Genomic DNA, 20,130 nt, shown 5'->3' with positions numbered 1-20,130 from the left:
TCTGACACTTTCCCAGATCTGAAACTGTTTGGCAGCTGATACCACGTACAGGTCTTTGGTTGGTTTGTTTGTTTAAGCAAATGCTGGAATTTCACATAGAAATTTAATTACAGAACACATTAGGAGTAACATAGGATGTTCAGGAAATATAACATTAACAGGAAGCAAACAAAAAGCAGATGCTATTTTCTGCGTTGTTCAACTATGAACACAAGTATGCATCAGCAAACGGAATTGAAAATTTAAATTGCAGACCTTTCAAACTATTTAAATTCCCTTCTTTTAAGTGGAAACTGCTATAGTCAGACCATGTCTATACAAAGTAGCATGAAATCCTAAATGGTCTGTAGTTACCCAAGATGCAGGACAGACTCTTCCTCCTTTGGCTTTCTGTCCAGAAAATCACTTTCAGATATTTTGGAATTGGACCAAACGTAACCATGAATGAATTGAACGAAACCTAAAACCTGATGACTGCTAAACATTTACGTAACCTGAAACCAAATCACTGCCTGAATTAATTTGTATTCAGTGGGTAGGGAAAAGATGCTGGGTTTAGAGTGCATGCGAAGAAAAACCAAGACAAAAATGGATGGCCGCCAAATACATAAACATGATGTCCAGAAAATAACAGATTGTATAGAACATCCTCTCTCTTCTTCAACAACAAATGTTGAACTGATTAAAAAACAAAACAAAAACAAAAAAACAACAAAACATCGCTTTGTGGGTCATAGGGTGCAACTGCGACTGAAAAAATTGTTTAGTGGTCTTTTAGTTCAAGAACTTTGTGACGCATGGAATCAATGCTGGTTTTAAACTGGGAGTCAACCACGGGAAAGACGTATGATTTTTTTAAGCTAGCTGAGCAGAATGAAGAAAATAGACCCAACATTAATCAGACATGTATAATTAACCTGTTCCCTCATTATCACTAATGATGTTTTGGAATCAGATTATTAAAGTAAATGAAAATTAATTTTTTAGATGGATGTGCTTCAAGCAGAGAATAATGTGGAATGGCAACTGAGACATCGCGACATGCTTGGATATATAAAAGCACAAGATTCAAATATGACATTAGAAGAGAAAAACACCTCTTGTTCACAATACAATTACACATGTAAATTCGCTAATGACATCCATAGAGTGATTTATCATAATGTTAAAAATATGTCAGCAGGAGGAAATAAAATGAATTTCATTTTTTTTTCCTTAGCTTTTGTATAATTATGTCATTTTCTATTAGGTACTTGGATTTTAACAATCTGAATCTTCCAATGAAACAACTTTGACACAGTCTCAATTATGTGTAACTATAGCACTTCATATTTTCCCACTAATTTCATACTAATTCACCTGTTAGATTCTTTTGTTGGTGCTGCTGAAGGCTGATCATAGTACAAGGCAAACTGGACTGAGCCTTTTTAAGAGAGGAAAAAATGAAATAACCTCATGGATCTCCTGGATTAAGCCTAAGCATGTCTGCCTATCCAAAGTGACAATAGTACTAAATTCAGGGAAAACAGACACACTCACATAAAAGGAAACTTTTTCCAGAGGCTGTGTGGGTGTGCTTTCTTCTCTAAAACAGAAGAAAGTTATTCTGTGAAGAAAAGCTTTTCAACGGAAGTCTTTAAAAATATGGTTTAAAAGAGTAAAGAAAGGGCTAAAACATTAGCAACCACAACAGTTGTGTGATCTTACTTCATGCCATTAACATGATGGATTTTATCCAAATAAAAATAGTTCATGAGTCACAGGACACATATACCAGGTATGTTTAGATTACCGGTTAAATGCATACTCTTGAAAAGCTTTTAAGGGATATGCAAAATATGCTAAAGCGGGAAAATAAACAACTGTGCACCGTAACAAGTGTTCTTATGGTTTCTTTATTAGTTTAAAGGAAACTGAAGCTAATAACAACATGCCTCTTGCAGCTCAGAGCAAAGCTATTGGTATACAGCTACTTTGCATTTGCTTCCCTCAGGAAGTCATTGAGAACAGTTGTGTACGGTACAGAACTAAACTCTTCAAACTTAATACAGCATGATACAAGGGATCTCTAGTCTCCAGCACCCACAGGTTAACTTGCTTCCTGGATTTTCCTATACATTTTTTCCCTTTATTTTATACTAGTCTTCAGTTCAGTGTCATCAGTTCTATTTTCCTAAAGAAGACAAATGGCTATAGAAAATCTCAGACAGGCTGTGAAAATCAAACAATAACTGAATAATCGTTTAACATGAAGCTTTTGTGCTTAATGAACTTTAATTAAAAAAATATATATACTCAGAACACTATGCTAGTTTTTGGACCAGCTCATGTCCTACAGAAGTCAAAGGGCACTGCTCAGAAATGGAAGCCTTCCTAGCATTGTTTCCTCTTGATTAAAATTCAACATGTTAAACACAGCTGATTAGATCTATGCCCACATCACATACCAGAAGCAAGATATCTTCCAAGTTCAGATCAACAGTGTCTTGCAGAGGTCCATTGTGCACCACTACTCCAGTTCAGTGCATTCTGAAAGTTACAACTTCTGTTTGGAAGGGGCAATAATGGACTGCCAGAAGTCATACAGCAAACAGCTTCAGCTGAAACTTTTGAATTGTGCAATTAGACAAGAATAATGTTTTCAGTTTGGCAGCAGAGTATGTGACCAAGACTAAAGGGATGCTGAAGTTCCTAAAATTCTGCCTAACACAAGAATCTAACACAAAATGGCCCTTCTGAAAAATCTTATGCGACACATAAGAACACATGATGTGAAGTACCTTAATTGTAACGGGTAGCATGATGGGCTGAATGAAGAAAACGCATTCACGATGAGAGTTGAGGCAGACAAATTAATAGTCAAAAGGCATCTTATACTGCAATTTTAGTACTTAAAAAGTGTAATAACTTTAAAAGCCCTCTACTTCACATTTTAGAAGCTCCCACTTCTGTATATGTTAATCAGTATCTCTAGAGTAAACCCCTCATTACACTGAGTTGACAGAAACACAAGTCGGTTGAACTGCTCTTCTGGGAGATGCTTGAAAGCATGCAGTCAAATTTCTGCTCCACTGAGCTTACAAATCTTCAGGTGAGGATGTTACTGCTTCAGACTCTGTATTTTGCTTTGCCGTGATCGTTGATAACACATATGTGCTGAAAAAAAATACAATACGGATTGCAAGAGCATAGTTGATTACATCATTAATTAATAATGAATTGTGCAGAAATAATTTTGCTTGTCCAATCCGGTAACCTTGCCATTACTCCTCCCTCTCCAGAGACCTGAAATTGAATCTGATCTCACTTTCTAGCTGCAGTGAGTTCTTCCACTTGCAATTCCCAGCTTTCAGCTCCACCCCCGGGGGGATCACAGGAAGCAATGGCAAGGCTGGCAATGCTTGCACCTTTTTTCCATCATCATCTCCCTGAGAAAAGGGGCAGGCAACACAGCACTAAAATGCCCCAGTTGTCTGAACTGTAGCTGTATTTCACTTTTTCTGCTGTCACTGCATTTACTGGGAGTTGTGGAACCACGAAGTCCCAGGCTCACTGAAGATGGAAGCACGACAGAAGTGACAACTTCTGCTCTTAGTGGGTGAGAGATGGGAATGAACCACCCACAGTGCTAAGCAGTGACTCCTCTGGATTGTTTGAGATTTTACAAGGAGTTCTACACTCATTGGAAGGATCCCTTTAAGACACCCCAAAAAAAGTAAAATAGAGATTTCTGTTTTTTCTTAAATAAACTTACGTTCAGATCTCTGAAGTACTCATTGTAGTCTAAGGCATAACCAACCACAAATAAATCTGGAATTTCAAATCCGTAATCTGTATTGAGGCAAATAACAAATACCATAAATACAAGGCAGGTGGCTACTGCATAGCCCTTAAATTAACCTGTTGGTCCTCTGACCAGTAAACTACATATATGTGTAGCCAGTTCAGGTTCTGTTATTTCTGACGTAGAAACCAGAGTCAGCAGGTAGCAGAATTCACAGTTTCAGCTCACAGACTATTCGTGACAGGCATGTGAACAGTCAGTGGAGAGTAGGAGACGTGTTTACAATGATCAGTGGCACAACAGACACGTTGTGGAAGGAAGCCAAAATCAGAGCCGAAAAGTTCTGCCTAGGTTGGGCAGCTCTGTTCATTTATGCATGTGATGACAACTGTCCATTGAGAATGAAAAAAGGTATAATCTAAATTCAGAAGTTACTTAAAAACTTATGAAGAGGTTTATACATTTTCTTCTGAGAGTAGGCAAAGCTATTATGCATATTATCCTACCAAAATGTGTCAAATGCTTCTTAAATTAAAGCCCCAGTCTCATGAAGACTCATGCACACGCTTAACAAAGTAAATGCATGCAGCGTAGCTGAATCATGCAACTCACACACTTCAAGCTAATCATAGCCATGTATCTTTATGAGTGTGAAGTTTTGTGCAGTATCAGCACTATATAAAATGAGTTAGACCCTTTCCAAGTTGTTCATTATGTAACTAGAGAAAAACACAACCTTGTGGACACCAAAAGTTTTGCATAACGTTTTTTACAGCATTAAAAATTTACGACTGCTCAAGAGAGGATTTTTATTTGCTTGTTAAAAATGATGGGTAACAGGCACTTTGAATCACACATTTGGGCAGGTGAGGAAATGACATAGCCCTGTTAGTGATTTAAAGGGTGACCTCTGTTATTTCATAAAATCCATCACAAATAAACAAGAAAGTGGTTAAAATCTGTTTCATTTTACAAAGTATCACATTAAAATATTAAGCTGTCCTTCATGGAGTCATTTTATTGTATTTTTTATATGTCTAGTGAATCCAGTAAAATGGATACTTTAATTTACTGGATTAAATTCTAAATGTAAAAAAAAAATGCTGTATAAAAAATTGCACAACCAAATGTTTGAGTCATAGTTCAGATTATTGGGCTAAAACTGCAGGGCCATGCTCAACCTTGATTAACTTCTGGTTCGTGAAGTTTCCCTCTCTCCCACACCCCAAATCTAGCCCCTTGATGCTACCTCCTGGTACCCACCTGCCTACTCTCCTGCTACCCTCCTCCCCACCTCAGCTGTGACCAGAGCCTTCTTCAGCAGCAAATACTGGTTGATCTCTTCTAGGTGGGCCTATTTTTTCAGTATTCAGCCACATACCTATTATTACATCATTTATTCTAATGAATCTAAAATGGTAATAGCTTGGTATAGCTCCATTTAGGTCTTCATCTAAGCCCAGTACAAGTACCAGTACTTCAGAGAGAAGTGGTGCTGGTATGAGACAAACAGAGCAGCAGGAGGAAGCTTGAAAAGCCCATTTTATCTTTTGCTTTTGGCAGGGAGGGATTTGACCATATTATTGTTCACCCTTTAAATGATAGTGCTTCTTAAAAATAATTTAAAAAAATAATTAAAAATATAAAACTTGTGAATAATTAGTTCACAATGAAAAAAGCCTTTGTGTCCAGGTGGAGTCCTGCAGCTCCTCTAACGAGACATAGTGAGGAAGGAAAAGGAAGAAGAGGACTGCCATGTATTTTGGCAGAGACAGAAGATAAAGCACCCACCTTTCATAGATAACATTTAACTCTTCCATAACTTCCTCATAGAGTTAGTGCTCTGCAGAAAACATCAGACCATTGAGGAGGCTAGGCTTAAATCACAATTATACGAATCCTTCAATTGCAACCCATCTCCCCCTGACAACTGATATTTTACAACGATTCTAGGGGGCTGCAGGATCATATGAAGGGCAAGTGACAGAATAATGGTAACTTCTTGTACAGTGATGTAAAGATTTTCACAACACTTACAGTCTGGTCTGTACCCATCAGGCCGAGATGTTCTTTTCACCAACAAACTGTAATTAAGAACAAAATTAAAAAAAAAAACACAAATATTCATCTGAATAATGCATAAAAACCTAGCCCCTTCATCGAAAAGCTCCTGAGCCATATGAACCACTGTTCTTTTACTGCTTCTCCTTCGACAGTATCCTAATGGCAGGGAAAAAACTGGGTGTGTTTCCCTTCAAAATCTATCAGTGCCAGCCTTGAAATGGCTGAAGGGGTCATTGCCACTGCAGAACAATACAGAAGCATTTCCTCTCCTTTCCTCCACCCTCGTCTTAGTGACTCAGGCAGCTTCTCTGCAGAGCTCCCCATGCAATGCTGCAGCACAGAATTAAAACAGGAACGTGGAATGGGAATCTCCGCTGGGAAATACGTTGGGCCAGAGCAATTAATTACAAAGTTTTCTGATCGTTTTACTCACCTCGCCACTTTAATCATTTTTGGCTTGTATTTTTCTATATTATTAAGCAGAACCTTCATAGTCCTCCCAGTTCCAACAATATCCTTACAAAACATTAAAAACACAGCAAGTTAAAAACAAAGGAAAGCTGAAACAAGGAAATTTGAACAATTACTGGGAAGTTGCATATTCTTATTTTGTGGAAATGATATATTTCTCCTAGTATATTGTGAGCCACATCCAAAAAGGGGTGTAAAGAGTGTGAGACTCTTTGAAGCAAGCACCTTGTACTCATAAAATAAAGACATAAAGGACTGTCCACTTCCTCTTGAAAACAGCTGTTTCTAGTATTTGGGATACTGCAAGGGATGGGGGATGACTTTACTGGGCACTGAAAGTATGCAGGGATCAGACTTTTCATATTTTATCCTCAAGACTATGGTATGTGAACATCTCTCCATCCCAGGGCTAAATCTGCCCTATTTGTTTTTTTCTGAGACCAGTACAAATGAGTATTCTCCAGATCTCATTTGGAGATCTCTCGTCCATACCTGGCTACACAACTGAACACCACTGGAGAGCAGCTGTTGATCCTGAACTCTACGGCTGTGTATTTTTCATTAGCTAAACCTTGCCTCTGCTCCTCAGCTACCTATGAGCATTAACAGAATTTGCGGCAGACATTTTTCACTTCTGTTACAGCAGTGATCATTAATGAATATGGAGCTCCCACCAGTTACTAAGGTCACAGTCATTTCTATGCCTGATGACTTTTTTCTCCTCCTTTTCCATGAAAAGACATTCCAGCACCTGTGCATTTCCTTCATCGTGCCACCTAGCCTCCTTCTCACACAAGCAGACTGGGCCAGAAATGCCAGCCAGGTCCTGACGTGCTCTCTAAACATCCCGGTTGCTTTCCTGACATTTTAAAAAAGAATCACCTACATTATTAATTAAGGAAGATTTTGCAGCACCGGTGAAGTGACACACATTCTTCTTCTCTACAACTGAACATTGCAGATTTACATCAGCAACATCTCTCTGATGGACCTCCCCAGGGGGTGCTCCAGGGTGCAGTGCTAATGAGCAGGAGTCATGGGGACTTGAGAGAGTGACTGACGTTCTCATCCAGCATGGGAACAACCCTGAAGTTGTAAAGCATGTGTAGGGCTATGCTGCCATTTCACAGTCACGCTATAAGGAAGTTTATGGTGGCATCAGTGCAGTTGATTCACTGTCCTTCAAGGAACAGAACGACTTGCAGAACAGGAGCTCACAAAGCCATAAAAATACCACACCAAGTGACGCAGAAAGTGACTGCTGGGTATCACAAGGAGAGTACAAATTAGAGTGCCAGCAGTGTAGTTTGATCCCTTGTGCAATTGCAAAAAGGCTGAGATGTTATTAAGCAAATCAACTCTTCCTCTTCACCACCTCCCAGCCAAAGAAGTCTAAACACAGTTGTGTTTTACCTAGACTTTACTATGTGACTTTCTCCAAGTACAATATGATAGAAGAAACATGCAACTTACCTCTACAATTAAAACGTTCTGCAAGAAAAGAAAAAAAAAAAAAAAAGAAAAACTGTTATACAATGTTCAGAAACTAAAAGAAAAAAATATTTGAAAAAGTGAAATGAAGATAGGTCCATGTGCATATGTACAACAGGGCACGACACAAGGAGCCTTCCTGTTTCATTTCTCTGTCCTGAATAAGAGCCAGCCACAAATAGCTGGCAATCAGAGCCTATGATTTTATTCAGCTCTGTCTGGATTACCTGTCTTGTGCAAGAATGGATGTAGCTTGGGAAAATACAACTAGATGTAGGAAATCCAAATGGGATGAACTGCACTTCATACCAGTGTGTCCAGTGGTGTACTACAGTGTACCCGATAGTTTACTAAAATACTATTTCCCAACTTTAATATGAAACTACAGCAATGATATTCTCACTCTGAAATAAATGTTCTTCCTCTCCCCCCCCACCAGAAGCCTCACGGTAAAGGATTACATGGCGAGCTGTACCACCCATTCTCAGACCGTGATACAATAGCAAAAAGGAAGTTTTTTCACATATATCTCTGTATACACCTTACACGTATGTGTACATTACGCAGATAGTTTCATATCTATGCAGTATTCACCCAGCTGGCTTTACACTCCACTTCCCTTTCTATCAAGCTCCTTGGCTTTGCCACCTACACAAAATGGAGGCTGTCTAAATTTCTTTTCAACCACACAGTCCTAAAGCTGAGAGTTCGGAGAAAGACTCAAACACCATGGAGGAGGAGTGTGTGAAGGGAGAGTGCTTATAAACAGCACAGCTTTGGCAGTTTCATTCACTGGTCACAATTTTTTTTTTTTTTGTTAATCTGCAAACTAGAACTGATTAATACACATCACCTATATATATACATATATATATCTATCTATACACACACACACATATTCAGATTGCAGTCCCTCCTAACAATCACAGTGCTTGGCAGGGAAACGTGGCGTGCTTCATGCACACAGCCATAGATATGCAGACTATGTTACCACACACCATATAATCCCCTGGATGCTTCTGAAATGGCAAAACACTTGGTCAAGTTGTGGAGGGAGCTCCCCGTAGCAGTTCAGCCGATGTCAGCAGTGGAGCTATCACTCAAGAAAGCCACTAATTTAGACTGAGCTCTGATGGAATGTGTGTTAATCCTGGAGGGTGGCTCCTTTTTGGTGTTTTCATAACAGGTTTCACTGGTGGTTATCCTGCTTGGCACTCCTGACTTTCAACCTCCCAGCAGATGACAAAAACAACTCTGGATCTGAAAGACCTAAACCTGTGGAGCTAAAAAGTCAAAGGCCTCCTCACAATGAGACCCCAAGATGTCCTGCCTCTAGAAACATCTTCCTTCAAGACAGAATGGAAATAAGTCAATCCCCTAGATAAAATGAAGAGATCATGCTCAGGAGAAGCTTATGGCAGGCTTACAGGGACATGCATTCTTAAAGGAAGCCACTTGGATATGAAAGAGTTTGGCTCTCAGGAGAAAAACCCTTTCCAAAGCCTAGCCCAGGACACCTGGGTCTGATGCAGATCACTCCTTTCAGTCAGTGGACACCTGAAGATGATTTGCAGGTCTAACGGTTAAACCATCTCCATACATGCACGTGTCATATGTGTATCTATGTATGTATGATACGCAGAGAGCAGAAGAGTGGACAGGTATGCAGAGAGGTGTAGGAAAGAGCCTCAGCAGAACTAAAGCTGGAAACGAGCTCCTTCAGTACCAGCAAACAGACCAGGATGACTGCAGCTGGCATCTGGTGGGAGAGGCTGACCCGATAACACGGCCTGGCACCCTGACTCACTCTGCCACCTTGGTGCACCTCCTGCTGCTCCTCATGCTGTTTACAGGAACAAATATATCAGATGTATTTTCCCAGAGGAAAAGCAAACATCTGGTGACAAGACCCATCCAGCAAGTACAGCATGAGATGCACCAAAACTGGCACGGCAGGGGCTGCAGTGGCCTGCATCAGTGAGGGCTAGGCAGCAAGGCAGGGGCCCCACCAGCCAGGACCCACCCCCAAGACAGCACCTGATCCAACAGAGTGTAGATTATCAGGCATGTCATGGTGAAGCGGCAGGTCCGAGGGCAAGCTGGGCTGTCAGTCCACGGGTTGGGATCAGGCCCAGTGAGAGTAACCAGGGTTAAACACAGCCTGCTGATACCAGACCCATCTGCAGTGGTGCAACAGGTCCAAGGTTGAGCTGGGAAGCCAGTCAGTCAGTCTGTGAGTCAGCCTGGTCCATAATGAGGCACAGGCGTGGCTGGAGCTGCCCTGAACATCAGAACTCAGCACAGGTCAGGCACTGCAAGCCTGGGGCTGAGCTGAACTGGAGCTCCTGTGTCCACAGGTGTGGAAAGGGGCCCTCAGTGAGATGTGTCAGGACCATTAAGATCTATTAAGTGCACTCTGGGCCCTGACAGATTTCAGAGAAAACCATGGTCCTGGGATGGTTTTTGCTACTGTAGCTGCTTCAGCTATCCTATCTCAAGAAGAAACACAGGTTCCCTTGCTTACTTGCAAGCAGAAATAATATTAAAACAATTAGACAATGAGGGGACAGCAGCCTCCCTACCCATGGAATTGGGATTAAACGAACAGGGAGGAACAGACCTTATTAATTAACTCCTGAGGAAAAGAGAATAGCAGACATTAATGGAAAGCAGGGCTGAGGGTACCTTGAAAGGTCATCAAGAAGATTTTTGATATCCTTGGCCCAAAGAATCAACTTAAACTATTGCTCACAGATATCTGCTTTACCTGTTCTTGAACATGGTGAGGACTTCAGAACTTCCTCAGGTATTGTGCCTCAGTGCCTCATTATCTAAGAGCAAAAATACAGTTAGAAAACCTCTTTTGTTATCTGACCTGAATATGTTTTGCTGTGGACACAGAAATGAAATTTTCCTTCTTCCACATTTGAAGACAGATATATTTGTTTCCTCTTCTCCATTTTAAACTGTCCCTATTTATTCAACATATTCTCACAAGCTAAATTTTCCAGACCCCTGAATGTTCTTTTTTTCTCCTCTAGAACCTGTCCAGTTGGTCAGAATCCTTCTCCAGTTGTGGTGCCCCAAGCCACAGAGAAACCTTTTCAAGCCTTCAGAAGAATAAAAGAGCCACTTTGTATACCTTACAAATAACCCTCCTTTCTACAAACTCCAATACAGGGGTTACATCTTCAGTAAAGGTATGCTGCTGTCTCATATTCACCTTGGGAACTACCTATCATTTCCAGCACAGAACTGTTGCTTAGTCAGTCCTTCCCCACTTATGCAAAAGATGACTTCTATAAAAACACAGAAGTTAGTATTCATCTTTGTCGTTACATGTCATTCTTTGAGTCAAATTCTTAAAATAACTTCTTAAGATCCTAATCCTATCTTGTAGTATTTTTCCAGGTAGTATAATTAGCATGAAATGCTAATCCAGTCTTCTAAATCATGAATTAAATATTGTATAGTCCCTGGAGAATGTGCTTTAATTCACCCAGTCTGACAATGAAGCATAATTAACAGTTTCTTGAGAACAGCTTTCCAACCAGTTATACATCCATCTAATACAAATTTAATCTAGTCTACATTTCCCTATCACAAATGACTCACATGAAGCAAAGAAGATGAACATGGAATCAGACATCCCTGAAGGACTTGTCTGGCCACAAGAGTGATAGTCACCTGCACAAAACTTCAGCTGAAGGGTAAGATCTCATATTGAGCAATTATCTTGAGAAGGAATGATATTGGTGGACCCTGAAATTCTCTGCCCAGTGCTCTGTTATCCTTACCACTTCCTACTCATATTCAGTAAGTCCAAGAGCTGTCAATTATATGAGCTGGGAGATTTGGTTCTGTGAAAGTCCCTTTAATCAGGTGGCTTGTCTATCTTAGGAAACACAGATTGTGCATAACACAAACCAGACTTTCTCATTATTGCCAAAACGTTAATGAGAATTTTCTATGCTGTGGAGACACCCTGTATGTAAAGACTTTGTAGTGGAAAAGCCACTATAAAATACTGAGATATGGAAACAGTTTGTGTGTATAAGCAAGCAGGCATCCTGATGGAGATGACACATTACTCCCCATTTTGATTAGGCAGCAGGGTTCCTGTGACTGATGTTATCATACTTAACTTGTGCTTGGGACTGAGGGCATTCAAAATGGTTTGCCAGCCTCTGGTACCAGAAACCAGTTCCTTGAAAGCTATGGGATATGCTGGGAAACTGGTGGTATTGCTGCCTATCCTCTGCCTTTCTCCTGCTGAAACAGGCTCCTGCTAGAAGGGGTCCAGGAAAGGGATGGCATTGCAGAGTAGCAGAGAAGCAATCTACAAAGGAAGGTTTTGACACACAGAGTATCCGAGAGCAGGTAGTGGCGATGTGCAACCACAGCTGGTTGAAATGGATTAGCTTATCCTTGAGCAGATGGATAGGAGAAGATAAAAGAAGAATGCAGTGGATGTGACAAATTGCTACACTATCAGCAATGTCACTGTCATCCTAAATGCACAGCTGACCACATCCAGCATCCGCTGGGAAAGGTCACAGGTATGAGCAGGTCTGGTGCAGCTTCACCATGAAATCCACCCCTGAGGTGGTGGGCAGGAGACTGGTAAAACTCATCAGCTCGAGGAGCTACTACAGCGACTGACAGCTGGAACAAACGACGTGATGCTAAAGGACTCTGAAGAAAAGGTCTTTTTCCAAGTCTATGTAAATGTTTGAGACTCTTGCACCACACAGATCAAAGCTGTTTTGTCCTTTCAGATACAGCTGTGGTGATTGCAGAGGAGGAAACCACATGAAAAGAAAAGTAATCTGGCCTTCTGGCATGCATTTGATATTTTCTGTCTATTTTTGGAGCTTGGAGAACAGGAAGCGGGAATATTTAGTGACACGTTGACTAGACTGAAGATGGCTTAATTTCTGAGTAGAGTCATCTTCACCAATATGAACTGTGAAGCATGTCCAGAAATCTAACAACGGCTCTAATATATCTGACAGTAAGACACACAGAGAAGAGTCATTTTTTTAAATATGTCCTGGAAATGCTTCTCTTAGCCCAAAGAAAGAAGGGACAGTGGCTCAGCTCTCAAAGAAATTGAAAAACTTTTCTACTCAGCCATTACAAAAGAATCAGTAGCTTTCATCGCTGATGGCTCAGAGGAATGGTATGGAGCTGATAGATATGGCTGGCTGTGATTCGTGCTGTCTTTATAGCTTTTCCTACCAGGTAGTAGGCTGGTGCAATAAATACTCTGTGTTTTTTGAATGCAGGAGGGAGAGGGTTTCTGATAAACTTACATTTCTCCAGTTTTGAGTGACCAGGGTGCATACAACTTCTGATTCTACATATGGATATTTGTACTGAATAGGAATAATACTTGCAGTGTGAACTGGATCTACACAAAGATAAAACTTGCTTTCATATCTGTTTGTTAGGCAGTAGTAGAAATGATTCATTGCAGCATGGACATCTGGAAAAAGCAGGATGTTTTTGACAATATTAGATGTAAAATGCAGCAGCCATCATTTCTACTTCCTGCTTTCAATGGGAATCTGTCTCTCACGTTAAAAAGACACGTTCACTTTTATAACAAATTTCAATGCATTTGTGAATTTTAAACTTAAGTGGGAACCCTGAAAGAACTGAGCAGCAGTTTTCTCTGCTCTGCTGCCTTTCAAAGCCACATGAGCTAATGCACGGCAAGAAAGTAGGTTGATATTACAACACACGTAAGAAAAATCCAGACTTGTGATAAGCTGAAAAATACTCCAGCCCTGAGTCAATACATTTCTATTGTTTACCTTCCCACAGGTCAATAACAAAGGGAACAATGTCAGCTAACAAGACCAAGCAGAGTAATGCGATCATGTATACCTCCTGCCTGACAGTAGTAAGTACTATGGAAATTAGTTTTCACCTTCTTGGAAAATAATAACTTTTTTTTTGTTGTTTTCTAGATTTTGAATTCATGATCTATTCAGAAACTTAATTTGAAAGAAAAAAATATCCTATGCTTTGAAATAGGTAGTGAATAAGCATTGGAGGGAAAGCTTGCCTTTATATTCATGTAAAATATAAAATTTTAACAAAGCAAAATGCCAAGTTGTAAATTTAAAAAGGAGGAGCTTTTCCTGGAAAGCTGATACTCTACTTAAATAACCAAATAAACAACAGTACTTAATGCAATACTACAGCTAACAGGACAAACATGGTCCTTGCATGTATAGCAAGAAGCTCAGGTAGGTACCTAAAGAGAATATTTTCTCCTTAAATGTCTCAGTATAAAATCAATAGAACAACATGCACACACATTTGAGGAAAAAAAAAAAAAGTTAAAAAAATAGAAATAACTTAAAACTGGGAAAAGCAAAATAATTTGAAACCTGGGAAAAACACCTTAGAGTGAAATATGGTTTGTAGCAGGAAGTAATAGCTTTTATTTAATTAACAGCCCTGTTCCCAGTGGGAGAACATTTTTCACAAAAGAACTTTGACCTCTCAGCCCACAACCTCAAAGCGACCACAAAATACCTTCAACAGCTGAGCCTGGGAACAAAAATTCAGAACTGCTGTACGCACTAGAAATCATGGACTCGATAAAATACTGGGTTTATGGCACGTTATCATCTTCCACGGCAGCTGACCTCCAACTCATTTATCAGTGCTCCACAGCTGTTAATTTGCTCTCTTATTTTAGCTCAGAGAAATTCTTAACATTTTTATCTGCCTCTTTGGTCATAGGGCAGGTGATCATGTAAGGCAATCATTTTCTCCCGAACTGACTGTCTTAACTGATTACCACATTAGGTTAAAATTAAGAATTACTCCCAATCTTGGCTTGAAGTCTGCCAGTTCTGTTCATATGAACAGAAGGATCTGCATGAAATTTTGTTTCTTCCAAGTATCTCCACTGGCCTAATATTAATTCCCAGTTGTTAATTCTACCTTCAAACCTGCCTCAGTTACATCCTACAGTATGCCAGCACTTCACAACAGGCTCCCAGTGCGTTGTTTTGTCAGATGGTCTCCAGAGGGCCCTTCCAACATCAACCATTCTGTGATTCTGTGACTTCAAAATAGTTGGTAGCTCAAAAGAGAAACTGTGGCCCCATTGAAGAAATTGGTGTGTGGCACCCTTCAGTCTGAATTACCCAGGAGTTCAGACAAAAATGTAATGGTGCTTTTGGATCTTAACAACTAGGTATCTCTAAACAAAGCTGTTTTAGGCCAAATAAGTGTACTGCAAGGGAAAAAAAATGGAAGAAAGAAAGAAAAAGAACCCTACAATGGCAGGATTTGCAGAATTCTTAAGGTAGTAGATCAAAAGGACAGATTTATCTATGTTTTGTAAAGATCACAGAAGGTAATCAGGTAGCAAGCTTAAAAGAAAGATAAAGAACTTTTTTTACATGCACCTCAAACACGAAACTCTTTGCTGCAGGATCTTGTAGGACTATCAGCTGCATAACTGGAATTGCAAAGAGATAAGACAGATATGGATAGTAATTTTAGCACTGGATCTATTCAAAACGATAGCCCAGATTTAACTTTGATTCAGGAAGTCTACATACTAGTTATGTTTCATATATCCTTCCCCTACTATGATTCCAGTTGGCTGCTGCTGAGGATGTGACACAAGCCTAGACAGACCTTTCATCTTGTACAGCATGGCAGTACAGTAACGGTGGTCTTATGAGGGGAGAAAATACATGGAAATTGCAACTGATGGAAATACTTTTCCCCGTAAGTCCCCACTGGTGTCCTGAGTTCCTTCCTCTCTCCTTTTTGCTCAGAACTATGCTTCAACTCCTTGGGGATACGTGTTACATATTGTTAGTTACACCAGCTTATAAAGTATGCATGAATAAACAACTGCTGGAAACAGTGATTTATTTTATACATCCACTTCCACAGATAAAAGCACATTCTTAAAAAAATACAAAAGACTGAAAAAGAAAGATACAGTCCCACTTTGTGTATTTCTTTTTTGAAGGGTGAGAGGTGGAGGACTCCAAAGCAGTATATTTTCATTCCCTTTAGGTCAATTTCCATTCAAAAGTCTGCATTTTCATTTAGATTATTTCTAAAGGCACTTTCTTTTCCTGTGTGCTCTGTGCCATCAAAAGATAGATAGATTGATAATATAGTTGTTCAAAGTGAATTGCTAGCCAATTATCAGCTTACTTATCACACCTACAGTACCAGCTCTTTCAGCTTTGTATTTGGGCAACCTCAGGTCCCATTGGTTAAACAAGACCTTTCATGACAACTTCAGCTGGGTTTGAAGAAGCAGTGACAGGGCTGAAAAATCATCAACAAACAAAAGCTAATGATAATGCATCAGGTCTCAGTGAAGAGGTCTAAAGGAAGCTACGAGGACAGCTGTTAGAACTGGAATCATTTAACAGTATGCCCAAGAAAGAAATCCACATGTACTAACACCTCGTCAAGATGATAGAAAATAATGGGAGACTTCTGAGAGAGTAGACATTTAAGTAGGAGCTTTTAATGAGGTTCCAGAAAAGGTCATGAATTTCTGATTTTAATCGCTTCTGCTGAGCTGATCCACAGCTTATGGCATCCTGAAAAGACAGACACTGTAACTCAAAAATGCTTCTTTTTTTTAAAAAAAATCAATTTGGTCAGTGTCAGCTGCTGATGGGAACAACTCGGTTAGCACCTTAGGAGCCTATGTACTCAGACTCCAGCTGCTTAAAGCCTGTAAAACTAGTTCAGTATTTCAAGGATTTAACAGAGCAGGGGATGTAATGGAGGGAATGATGATGTGCTCTGACTGACTTGGTGTTCTTAGAGAGCACTGCGGTGCTGAATGCTGCACACGCACGTGCCCTACTCACAGCCATCTTCACAGCATGCTTCTGTTGGGCATAAGAAGTAGAGCAAATTACCATAATCAATCGAAGTTAATGCAGAAACAGGTCATACTCTCCTTGTTCTTACTTGAAGGAAAATACATAAATCCCCTTCCAATTTCAGCCTATCAGAAGATTTTCTGACAAAGGTGAGATCAATAGAATTATCAACTCACGATATAAAGGCAAATGAGGCCACCAAACCCTCGTTAAAAATGGGACAGGAAGTTTGGGAAGTTCCCTTTGTACGTACTTTTCTCCAGAACAAGAACAAAAAAAAAGTAAATAATAATGAACACTACAGCAGATTACCTAAGAAGGAAGTGCAGGGAAAGGTGATTGACTATGGGGAAAAAAAAAAAAAAGAGCATCTTTTGCTGTGGAAAAAGCGGTTAAGGATGGCAACTGTCATAAGAGTAGATCGGTTAAAATTTAATTAAGAAAAAAAGCAGAATGACAAAAGTGACTAAAGATGGCAGGTAAGTAGAGGTAAGAAGAGGTACAGAAGATTTGAAATGCTTCAAAATATGCCAAATCAACCTCTGAAAAGATGAAAAAGGTAAGACAATGTATGATAGGAATACAGTACGATATACAGATGTAAATACATACAGAGATGTGAAGACAGCTGGGGACATGATTACTGCAGAAGTGTACAGTGGATTCTGTGTATCTTTACTGTCATACAAATAATCTCTTGTGCTGTTAAAATACTGTCATGTAAATAATCTCTCATGGCATTTTTTTCCTGCAAACTTAAGGGCACTATTCCAGAAAGGAATACATACAGCGAGAGTGTAACTGTACTGAAGGCAGTGAATATTGAATGAGAAAAAATAATAATAAATACAGAACCAACGGAACTCTAAAACATGGAATGGTGAATGAAAGCATAATACAGGTATGTATTTTAAATCCAGAGAATAAAACTCCATGTTACTGTTGCCATGTGGATCATTTATCGATACTGAAATGCTACCATAATTAAGAGAATGCTAAAGAAACAATTCAAAGTTTGCTAGAAACTATGACAAGCAGAGAAAATGACCGAATAAGATAAGAGAGGAAAAGAGAAAAATTAGTGTTGAAAGAAAGTGAGATTGCCTTATGCTCCTGGAACATGTTCCCATGTGACAAGTGGGGCAAGAAAATGATAGACAGTGGATAAATTGATTTGGGTGAGACGTAGACAAAGGAAGTTTAGAGATTTTCTAAGACACATCCTGCCTGAAGGAAGTGGGGACTACTCAGTGGTAGATATCTTCCTCTGAGTGAAACCTCTTTTTGATATGAGCTGATCAGTTGTTTTAGGGAGAGTGTTAAAATAGAGATGGAATGATGCTCAAACTAATGCAACTAATGCATAGAGAATACAAGACATTCACTTTCTTTTTTTCTTGATCTCTACTACCTTCTATGCCTCTCTGAAAATGTCCAAACACTGGCTGTCAACACAATGTGTTTAATATGAATAAGGGGAATAGTCCTTCATAAAGAAAATAAACATTGATCCGTATTACAGACAGCTAGAATATCAGAAATTCATGGATTCCATAATTATATCACACTAACAAGGTAGCTACTTTGTTTTACTTCAAAATTCTCATTAACCTGACAAATATTACCTGACAATGATTAATTTTGTTCAAATTCTCTGTTATATGGAAATAGTGATAACTATAAAATATATATGAATCTAACTTTGAAAATAAATACATTATCCAAATGAAATGAGTATATAATTGTAAACATAAATTTTAAGTTTGTGAATTTGTCTAACTCGTCTCATTTACATGGAAACAAGTCAAATCAGTATAGGAACTTTTTTGAAAGGTTGTAGGATATTACATACAGAATGATATACAAAATAACTCCTGCCAGTAGACACTTTGGACTACATTACCAGCTCCAAAACTCTTGCGTTTAATGCTTTCTGAGCTCAGTTCTGGATATCAGATTAAAATGATAATTCCATTTCCCTTCAGCAAAGACACAAACCCTAATTTACAGCATATTAAAACAAAACATACACACAAATATAAGAGGTAAATGGCAATGATAACTCACAACACTGGTACAGCTGGATCTACTGAAATTTCTAGATCTTCTAAAATTTGTTTTGTTTAAATACCACAAATACTTTAAAATGTTATGAATAATTACAGTATTATTCAGGATGATTACAGTATTAATGCCGAACATGGTTATACCATTTCTTCTTTTGCCTAATCTGTACATTTTCATTACCATCTCACTTTGAAACCGTGCCTCTGGTTTTCTGGATAGCTACTAATTACCACCTGTTTTCAAAATTTATTTATCTTTACAAACATTAATGATAATTTTTACCCAAATGAGCATTTTAACTTTAGAATAATTGAAAGCTAAGCAGCTACTTAACTATGAAATCAGCTACTGAGATATTTTACGTTCACTACTTTCATCATTAAAGAAGAGATTTTGAAATTATATTTTTTCTGCATAGAAATGAATAGTTGCAAAGCATTAGAGTTTCAAGCTATATCAGGACTCATTTTTCAATACCTTTATTAATGATTCATACCATGGAAATCTTAATTTTTGCCTCTGTGACCTTCTTCATGGAAGATGAAATTCAAATTGTGTATTACTTTTTTTTTTTTTTTTTTTTTGCATGACAGTTTGGATCTGTATGCTAACCCTTTCTCTCTCTGAATATTTTTTCTTTTTCCTGACTTGGGTCATTACACATTTTTTTTCCATGCTTTTAATACTTTTAAAACAAAAGCTTTTTCTGTAGAGGTACAGAGGAGAAATTATTCCCTTTGAAAAGCTATTATCTTTAACAGCTTTTTAATTTTCTTAATTTTGTTTTGCTTTCTCAGAAAAAAACAAAACCAAAAAAAAAAAAAAGAAGATTGCTGTAGAATAGCGTTCATAATTATAACCTTTTTTTTTTCCCCAATAATAGGTAACATATATGAATTAATTGTTCACTAAGACTATTGAATAGCCGAAGTTCCACATATTCTTACTTTAAGATTCAAATCTCAGAATCTTTTGTCTGCAGTTTTCAGAATTGTTAAAGTTATTTATGGTCTTGAACCTTACAGGAAGTTAATGGAACTTATATTCTGAACCCGTGCAGACATTTTAGAAAACACTTTCCATGATCATTAAGTTAATATGGTTTCACCTAGCATATTAATTTTCAATATAATTACATTCTTCCTATAATAAGTATTCCAAGCAGGCAGAAGCACCCAGCTCCGTTAGAAGCAAGGAAGTTGAATTCTACCAGTAAGTCTTCCCCTAATTCATTCAGTGACTTTCAAGTAGTTACTAAAGCCAGCAGTTTTAAAAACGAGCATCTAAACTAAGGTACTAAAAAACACTTCAAGGAAAGATAAACACTGACTGTAGGAGGCTCTGAATCAATCCACGAAAGGC

The 20,130-nt window shown here is 38.7% G+C and overlaps 1 protein-coding gene and 1 long non-coding RNA gene across 2 annotated transcripts in view; one reads left to right on the top strand and one right to left on the bottom strand.

The window, feature by feature from the left end:
• Positions 1 to 1,879: 1,879 nt before the first annotated feature.
• The window catches only part of PRTFDC1 (phosphoribosyl transferase domain containing 1), a 45,563-nt gene continuing 27,312 nt past the window's right edge, over positions 1,880 to 20,130 (bottom strand). Inside the window, exons 5-9 of the mRNA XM_084508266.1 lie at positions 7,793 to 7,810; positions 6,282 to 6,364; positions 5,822 to 5,868; positions 3,755 to 3,831; positions 1,880 to 3,156 (exon numbers count right to left, since the gene is read on the bottom strand). Coding sequence (XP_084364392.1) covers positions 3,109 to 3,156; positions 3,755 to 3,831; positions 5,822 to 5,868; positions 6,282 to 6,364; positions 7,793 to 7,810 — 273 coding nt within the window. The 3' untranslated portion in view covers positions 1,880 to 3,108. The remainder of the gene's footprint in view (positions 3,157 to 3,754; positions 3,832 to 5,821; positions 5,869 to 6,281; positions 6,365 to 7,792; positions 7,811 to 20,130) is intronic.
• LOC311431075 lies at positions 9,707 to 15,716 on the top strand. Its single transcript, XR_014689223.1, has 6 exons — positions 9,707 to 10,616; positions 10,852 to 11,010; positions 11,397 to 11,520; positions 12,092 to 12,992; positions 13,640 to 13,718; positions 15,440 to 15,716. It is a non-coding gene; the product is annotated as an uncharacterized lncRNA (long non-coding RNA).

The sequence above is a fragment of the Aythya ferina genome (genome assembly GCF_964211825.1).
Source record: "Aythya ferina genome assembly, chromosome: 2".
Taxonomy (NCBI): Eukaryota; Metazoa; Chordata; class Aves; order Anseriformes; family Anatidae; genus Aythya; species Aythya ferina.
Note: the sequence above shows the minus strand (reverse complement) of the source record. Positions and strands in the feature narration are given on the sequence as shown.